This window comes from Epinephelus moara, chromosome 1 (genome assembly GCF_006386435.1).
Source record: "Epinephelus moara isolate mb chromosome 1, YSFRI_EMoa_1.0, whole genome shotgun sequence".
Classification (NCBI taxonomy): domain Eukaryota; kingdom Metazoa; phylum Chordata; class Actinopteri; order Perciformes; family Serranidae; genus Epinephelus; species Epinephelus moara.
In genome coordinates this window covers 3,024,611-3,034,194 of record NC_065506.1, presented here as the reverse complement: position 1 = coordinate 3,034,194, position 9,584 = coordinate 3,024,611, and the positions used below count along the sequence as shown (strand labels likewise).

At 38.8% G+C, this 9,584-nt stretch overlaps 1 protein-coding gene across 2 annotated transcripts in view; it reads left to right on the top strand.

Annotated features, from left to right (window-relative positions):
• Positions 1-9,584, top strand: part of arnt2 (aryl-hydrocarbon receptor nuclear translocator 2) — a 150,489-nt gene that overhangs the window by 78,374 nt on the left and 62,531 nt on the right. For both annotated transcript variants that reach the window (XM_050041162.1, XM_050041172.1), the window contains one exon: positions 8,573-8,649. In XM_050041162.1, the coding sequence (XP_049897119.1) occupies positions 8,573-8,649 (77 nt within the window). The remainder of the gene's footprint in view (positions 1-8,572; positions 8,650-9,584) is intronic.

Sequence of the window (9,584 nt, the reverse complement as noted above, 5' to 3'; positions counted from 1 at the left end):
CAGCGTCCCTTTTATTATTAATATTATTATTATTTATTATTTATCTGTCTATTTATGCAGTAGGGGCACATAATATTGATTTAACAATAAAGGCCAAACACAAGTTAATTACTGGTTGTGGTCTAATTTCTACTCCAATTGCCCATTTGAAGAAGAAAATGGAAAAAGTATGTGGATTTCCATTATTTTTTTATTCACACAGAAAAACAAAATAATGCATTTAATATTTGTTTATCCTGTTAGAGAGAGTTGCTAGAGAACTAGTGAGTGAGTGAGTGAGTGAGCTATGCGGAGAGTGTGAGGGAGATGCAGATTTGCCTGGGTTTTTGGACGAATGAAATTATGTAACGCCACTTGACCCTATATTGATATAAACGGTACTGTCTAAATCTGCATCTTGCTTGAAAATATATTGTATGTAGTCTTTATATCACCCAGCCCTAGAATTACCCACTGTACTAATTCCAAATGTCAACTGAATCTGGCCTACAGAATTTGTCCTAAATCTGTTCTGAAGGAAGAAAACTATTTTTTTAATTCATTTAAAAAAAATAAGAATCTGTTGATCAGAAGTATTAGATGTAGATATATTTGTACTTTTTATATACTGTATTGTATGTAAGGCAATCTTAGTGTCATACCTTTAACCAGTACAACTGTAGTATCCAGTAGTTCAGTGGTACACACAAGGCTTCAGATGCACTTTCTTCAGCACACACACACACACACACACACACACACACACACACACACATTGTGCAGTGTTTACAGAGACAGGAATTGGAATGCATGCCCTTGGTGTCAAACCAGGTGTCTAGTAGGCTGATGAGTTTAAGTGGGGTGATGGAGCTGAGCAACATCAAGTAACAGACAACTAAATGACTTCTGAGAACTTTGAGATGACGTTTAGATATTTCTGAAGTATAACACAAACACTATTTGAAATCACTGACACATAGTTTACTTCCTCGAACTAAAAATACTCCTTTGGAATGTTCTGGAAACAAAGCTGCTGGCAAACAGTCATCAGGCGAGACACACACACATTCATAAATTGCAGATGGATGACAAATAGACACAGGCTGCAGACAGATGTGTTGCACATTGAGCACCCATGCAGATGCTGCTGACTGAATTGTGAGAGGAGAGGAACATAGACATGAAGTCTTTATCTCTTAACTGTGTGCTAAACTGCCATTGTTACCTGTAAGGAATTTCAGCAAGTAAATTGTCTGCTCTGCGGTTACTTCATATTAAACGGCATCCAGGTCCATCTGGAAGTGATTACAGACTTATTATATGTTCCTGTAGACTCTTCCCTCTGGCCTTAATGTTGGGCAGTGAATGGTCATCGGTAAAACTTGTGACTATGAGCTCCTGCCAGATCTAATCTACAACAACTGGGAATGGGCCTAGAAAATCCAATCCTGATGCTGCCAGAAAACTTAGATAATAGCATGCTATCTCAGTCTCTTTGCCTATGCATATTGCCTATGCATACATCAACTCCAAGGATTACTATGGGATCAGTCTGCATTGGCCATTATAAATACACACTGTAATAACAAGGGCACATTTCTTCATGATGTCATCAAAGATGTATCTGTAGACTTTTTATTTGTAAGTGAAACACAGCACCAACTAAATTATTTAAAATCTTAAGTTGTGCCTTCCTCCTGGTTCCAAATACTTTTATAGTACTCTACCTACTGGCCTTGTTGGTGCTCTTGTCTTATCACAGCGGTCTACATTCCACCACAGGTGAGTACAGAGGCTGCCCTGTCAGATCTCTGCAAAGACCTGAGCTGCTCACAGACGGGTAATCTTGATGCTGCATTTCAATCAGGCTAACCTTAAAAAGGTTATACCTGACTTCCATCAAAATACTGACAGTGCCACAAGGTGAATACGGACACTGGACCACTGTTGCAGATGCAGCCACTTCAAATTTCCCAGGCCCACTGTAACACTTTTATTTATTCAATTACAAGGTCTCACCATGAGATGGCGCTTCCCTCACAGAAACACAAAAACTAACAAAGATTTTAATCTGCTCCACTGTCTCACATGCGATTACACTTTTATTGCACTACTTTTATTTTAAATCCTTTTGAGTTATTAAGTTACAGGAAACTTTTTCAACTTTGTGAAAGCTGCCTGTGACAAATTCTTAATTAACTAATTCAGAAACACATTTAACACTAGAACCACCAACATTCCAAAACCCCTTAGAACCACCAGAGCGGGTCATTTTTACCCGCTCACTGCGCAGCTGTTTGCAGAGCTCCAGAATGAAGAGTAGCCAGTTCAAGTTGGCAAACATGCACCACTCCACACCGACGCGCCTCTGCCACCGTACAGTCGCAGATGTGTTGCAGTATGACACGATCCATCAGACACATGAATGCGCTCAAATTTATACATCCATCATCCATTTTTTCCAGTTCATAATTAGGCTAGTAATAGACATTTTATCACAAATTCCTCTTGCATCAGATCTTGTGAAATATAGACAGACAGCGACAGATCAATGAGGTGAAGCCGTGCTGCGTGCGGCAGGCAGAGCGTTGTACAGTCCTAACGTCAAAATGATAATTAAAAAAGAAAAGATCTATGTAATCATTTCCAATATTCACAAGATGTTTTTATCTAACGAAAGATTCTGCTTCAGTCCATATTTGTTGGCGTGTAGTCTTTGAAAAACAACATTTTCGCTGAGGTTAAAAAAAAATCCTTGTGTCTTTCACACATTCTGTAAACGGAGTGGGGTGGCATAACAGCAATCTAATCATTTATAAATATATACATATATATATATATATATATATATTATAATAATAATAATAATAATAATAATGCATTTTATTTGTTAGGGCGCCTTTCAAGCCACTCAAGGTCGCCTTACAGCAAAGATAAAAAAGCATACAGCATACATATACATATATATATATATATATATACTATATATAGCAGGACCAGACAGTATAAGTTGGCGGGTCCTCAAACTGTGCGCTGACAGATGAGTGCCTGTGTTCACAACAACATTAAACTGGTCACTGGCTCAGTCCTGCCACATGCTTCAAGAAGTCCACCATCATTTCTGTGGAAGAAAACAAAACCAACCTGCCTGAATGACCACTGCCCAGTGGCTCTCACCTTTGTAGCAATGAAGTGCTTTGAGCGGCTGGTTATGGGTTACATCTGCTCCTCACTAACCAGCACATTGGATCCACTACAGTTTGCCTACAATTCCAAATGATCTACAGTAGGGCTGGGCGATATGACCAAAATCTCATATCACGATATAGGTCATTTTATATCCCAATAACGATACATATCACGATATAGCACATTTTAATCCAATGAATAAAAAGTTCTCTTCGTTTGATTACATTACGCTGAGTTGGGCAACCGACTCATTTTAAAGAAGACGAGAGAAAACGAGAGAGAGAGAGCGAGCAGCTGTGGTCGAGCAAGCTAGAGAGTGAGTGAAGAGAGGGAGTGCTGGTAGCGAGACAGTTGGGGAATCAGATCCATAAACGTTATTTTCTGATTGTTTCACAGCGGTTATGTTCTAAAGCACAAACACGCCCACACTCCCACACACCTCCGCTCAACACTGAGGCTGTACTCCACACCACCTGATTTGGTCTGAATATTGTCCACGTCTCGCTGCTTGTCTGCTCTTTCTTAGCGCTGCGGGGCTGAGCCAGCGCAGCAGAGACAGACAGCAGTGGAGTTATATAAACTCGTTATGTTACTGTAAGTGCCGTAAAAGCTTTGTGAATTAAAAAGCCAAGAAGAGTAATTTATCAATGCGATCCGTGCAAAAGATGGAAAGACTCCAAATGATGAAAAATATTGCCGTAAAAAGTGTAATTTGTGATAGACATTTTTCTCTCATCACACGATATATATCGTCATATCGCACAGCCCTAATCTACAGAAGATGCCATAGCACGTATCCTCCACACCGCCATATCTCACCTGGAAAAGAAAGGTAGCTATGTGAGATTGCTGTTCATTTACTACAGTTCAGTGTTTAACACCATAGTTCCTTCCAGGCTGATTACAAAGCTCAACGAGCTGGGAATAAAAAACTCACTGTGCATGTGGATTCTTGACTTCCTGACAGGCAGACCCCAGGTGGTGAGAGTGGGCACATACACCTCTTCCACCCTCATCCTTAACACTGGAGCACCCCAGGGCTGCGTTTTGAGTCCCCTGCTGTACTCACTGTACACACACGACTGTGTAACCACTTCTGACTCCAACATTGTCATCACGTTTGCTAATAACACAGCTGTGGTGGGCCTGACACTGGTGTCAGGAAAACAGCCTACTCCTAAACATCAGCAAAACTAAGAAGATGATAGTGGACTTTGGGAAGAAGCAGCAAAGGGACTATGCTCCATTTAATATCAACGGGTCCTCGGTGGAGAGGGTGAATAGCTTCAAATACCTTGGTGTCCACAAAACTGAGAGCATGACCTGGGCACTGCATACTGACTCAGTAGTGAGAAAAGCAAGGCAGAGACTGTTTTACCTGAGATGCCTAAAGAAATCGAGGTATCGCCTCAAATACTGAGGAATTTCTCCTCCTGCACCATCGAGAGCATCCACTGCCTGGTATGGAAGCAGCACTGAACAGGACTGCAAGGCCCTGCAAGGAGTGGTTTGTTCAGCTGAACACACTATAGGTCCTGCTCTACTCTGCATAAAGAGATCCCAACCTCCCGGATAACTGCCATTTCTTCCTGTTGAGGTCAGGATGAAGGTATTGGTTACACCACGCGGCACCGAGAGACTCGGGAGGAGCTTCTAACCTCAGGACACAAGGATCCTAAATTAAGAGCCTGCCTGATCCTAAACCCCGTAGACATTTATTTATTATTACACACTTTTCAAATTACGAATTGACGGAACTGAAAATTGCATTTCACTGAAATCAAATTTTTTGATTTCATGAGACAAATTGTTTGATTGATTGATTGATTGATTGATTGATTGATTGATTGATTGATTGATTGATTGACTGATTGAGTGAGTGAGTGATTGATTGATTGTGCTGCATTCTTGTGTCGGATGTAACAAGGGCTTGGAATTGTTGTTTGATACCATTAAGGTATCAACTGAAATAATCCCACACCAAGTAGTATCGAAACTTCTTAAGTTAAACAATATCTGCATTAAGTCCTTATGAAGTTGTTCTTTGATTTAACGCAACATGTGATAAGCTCACAAGTGCAGCATCCACAACTTGTCCCCTACAGTCTGTGGTGTGGTAAAGTCAAGCATGGTGTAAGTTTGTATAGTTATTTAATAGATTATTGAAGAATTTGAACACTTAAAAAATGTATTTGTGTAGGAGGGGTGATGGCATTTTATGCAACTGTATTGCTTCTATTCACATACTGAGTAGAAAAAAAGGCAATCAAATGAAGTACTCTCTCTCTGTATTGGTATCACTTTAAGGGTACTGGTATTTGTACTGGTATCATAATGTTTTGAAATACCCAGCCCTAGATGTAAATGGTGAATGGACTTGCATTTGCATAGCAAAGCCTTTCTAGTCTTCCAACTACTCGAAGCTCTTTTCTAACCTTATAAATAATGGCTCCGATAAGTCCAAATCCCTATTCGGTGCCTACGGAAAACCAACATCCACTCATCAATGTAAAACATTTTTTCTTACTTTTCCAGTAACAAAAATGGCAGACATTTTTAGCAGCATAAAGTCTGCTTCTGCCTCTGCTCACATTGATTTTCCCGGGGGTTTTTTGTCCTCCCTCCAGTGGCCTATCCAGCTTGTGAAGCTGCTCAATAACTAATTCTTCACCACTTACATAAACCTTTATTTAATCAGTTAAGTCCCATTGAGATCAAGATCTCATTTTCAAGAGAGACCTGAGTACATAAATCAATAGACATAAAACAAATATTAAAAATGTACAGTATCAGTTGTATTATACAATAATTATTGTATTTTATTACTCTAATAATTTTTAAAGATAATCTTATAGTCAATTAAAACAGGCTTAAAACAATCACAGTTAAAATCAATCTGGATTTTGACCAGATGTGTGAATTGACAAATTGGGACCAGAGTATCAAGCTTCAAATGCTGGTCTCTCTCTTCTAGTGGAAGGAGTAGGCCAAGCTATTTTATGAAGGGTGTAAGAGTGGCTATTGTCACATTTACATTAATCACATTAAAAAAGTATTGCTTCCACAATCAAAAAACTTTGGTCTACAAGATCAATGGAAACAAGACTTGTCTCTATATATAAGTTTCATCCTTTATTTTTGTGTTCGAGCATCAATATGTGGTTTAAAGGTGAATTAATCATTAGTTTAGATGCCTAAATATTTATAATGTGGAACTCTGTCAGTGACTGTGCCATTTAAAGTGCAGATTTGGAGAGCACTGTGGTGAATTTCTTTGCATCTTGCACAGCATTGAGAGAAAGCTATAGATCTTCTGTAGCTGATTTTATAGTCAGCCAATCAGCATAAATAGTCCATCAAGGTGGACATTACAGGTATGCAAAGACAAGACTACATCATTTATACAAATAGTGAATAGGACTGGTCCTAAGATTTAACCTTGTGGGACACCCTTTTGTTATTGACTCTGATCTAACATTACCCCGTTCATACACACTGCTGTCTGCTAGAAGGGTTATTGCTGAACCTCCTACTGACTTGACGATCATTTCCAATACTAGATAATCTTTGCAGAAGGGGGGAATGATCAACTGTATCAAATGCTTTTGATAAATGTAAGAGCAGCACAGTGCTTCCTATCATCTACAGCTGACACAATTTCATTTAAAGTTAGGCTAGTAGGTGAGATGGTGCTATGATATGCTCCGACGCAGGATTGGTGTGGGTTTAATACAGAATATCTGGTTAAGAATGACTTGAGTTGATTGTTTACTAATGATTAAATATCACCAGATGTCATGTATTGAGAAGACATGTTGATTTAGAACAGTCTAGATAGCAGTACCTATCTTATCTGTAGTCGCCACCATTGTTGACAACATATTGCTTGATCCACGATCTGGACCAAGGCAAGATTAAACATGTACCTGACAAATTGAAATAACAGCTGTAGTATACTAAATGTAACCTCCCTTATTTTGCATGGGCTGCTTGATTAAAAATATTGAACTGCAGGTTTTGATTCAAAACTATAAAACTGATAAGCTTATGAGGTACGGCCTCCCAAACTAAACTACAGTCTACAGTGTTTCAGTTTGTGTCCAACTCAGATTGTACTCAAATCTACATGTTTCACCTGTGATAGTCTGCATTATCCAACACTTTGCTGAAGTTGAGACGTCCCCTTCTGTCATCTCTAAATAGACTAATGACTGATGACCTTACATCAAAGAATAAAATTTGATGAAATAGAGCCAACCAGGCATAAAACCATACATCTGTACCAGGAAAAGGTAATAAAATTCTGGAAAGTTAATAACATAGAAGCAATTTGGAGCAATTGTTGACCTTTCTATGAGGTTACAGTGAGACAGCATATACAATGAACACCTATTAAACTACACATTTAGGATTTTTAAGGAGCTTTGACTCCTCTTCTTTGAATCTTCTTCACTGCCTTTTGCTGGCATGAAACCATATGTGTGATGATGTGTATATCTATATCTTTTTATACATATATATAAAAAAAGGTTTTTGTTTTTTTTTTTGTTTTGTTTTTTACCGATGGATTTCCAGATTGCTATGTAAGAGCTGAGCATACAAGTGCAGCTCATCAGACTGATGTCAGCTGGCAACCACATTTCAAAAGCCAGTAAAGCACTATTTACGAGTGCGCAAATCACCACAGACCTGTTGATAAAACTAAAATTGAAGTTAACTACAGCGCTTGGTAAGTGACAACTGACGAGTCAACATTGGGGAAGACTTGGGTCTAAGGGATGTCCTCAGGTTGGCATGTTGTGACCAGTCCTATGCCTTACCGTCATGGGGAAGACTAGTTTCACACATACAGGACCTGTATGAATCAAAGAAAGCAACTAAAGTGGAGGTCAGGTCCTCACTGATGTGAACCCATAAGGTACCTGAAGCTGCTGACTCTCTCCACAGAGGAACCTGAAGCTATTGACTCTCTACATAGAGGCACCTGAAACTGCCTACTTACTGCTGCTTTCTATGTATTTGCTTATTTTTGCTTGTTTTTTCTCTTCTTCTTTTTTTCTGATTAATTTATTCTTTATCTTTCAAATGCAATTATAATGTTTTTTGTAATGTTTATTATTAAAAGTATTTCTTTACACCTTAAAAAGCACTTTGAATAGCCTTGTGTCTGAATGGTGCTGTATAAAGAAACTTGCCTTGCAGTTGGAGGCTTAATGGTGAATACCTGATTCATAAATCATTGTAGAGGAGCAGTGGCCATGTCAGCCAGTAGATTACCTCTCACTGCTGCAAAGTGCAAATAGCAAATGGAAAATGAAGTGGTCACACTTTATAAGAAATGTCTGTTTGCCTCTTTGTTTAACAAATTTCTCTCACTTCCTCTCTCTTTCTGGTTTTTCCTCAGGCATGACTATACCAGAAGAAGACACAGAGGCAGGTCAGACTGGAAAATACTGCCTAGTGGCCATCGGAAGACTGCAGGTGTGTGTGTGTGTGTGTGTGTATGTATTGGGGGGATGCTTTACCTGAAATTTGAAAAATGTGAAGGGAGGTTTAGTGGATCAGTGCAGAGGAACAGATGAACTTTGTCCTTTTTTCCCCATTTCATTCCAGTATCTCTTTGCTTTCTCCTTGCTTTTCACATCACTGACATTCTTCTCAAAAATTCCCATCTTTTGAGGATGGTACCCTGGTGGCCTCAGGTTATGAGCCAAGTACAATCAAGAGCTGCAACATCCCTGCTTTCAGTCCAGCCGAGGACTTATGTTGCAGGTCCTTACCCATCTCACTCTCTCTCTCTTCATTCTTTGTCATTTCAGCTATAAAAATAAATTGTCCAAAAATAATGACAAAAAAAATCCCAGAGGATCCAGGAAATACAATTTAGTTCCTCTACAGTTGTTTGTGGCGCCAAAACAAGTCCATGCTCAAGGGGGAGTTTTGCACAGACTGACTGTAGCTGATTTGTTAAACTTGTGTACAGCTAAAGTCACAAATGATGGAATTACAAGGTGTCAACATCTGTTATCTAATAAGATTATCAGCCATTTTTTTGCAGCAGTAAAATGTATCTAGTGGACTGAAAAAGCAATTGATTAGATTATTCTAGTAGGCTACCTAAAGTTTAACTTGTATTTGTAATATTACGAGCTATGATTCATGAATACTCACTGTCAGTGTGGTTAATTTAAGCATACATTTTACCACTGCACATTCCTGTTACATTTTGTGTAGTCATGCAACTACTGATTTATATCACTTACGTTATATTTTACTTATATTATATTATATGCTTTATTTTAACTTTTATTTAACCTTTATTTTAACAGGGTAGGTCCAGTGAGAGCGGGCTCTCTTTTTCAAGGACGCCCTGTAGCAAACAGAGCTCAAAACACAGAAATTACAAAAAAAAAAAA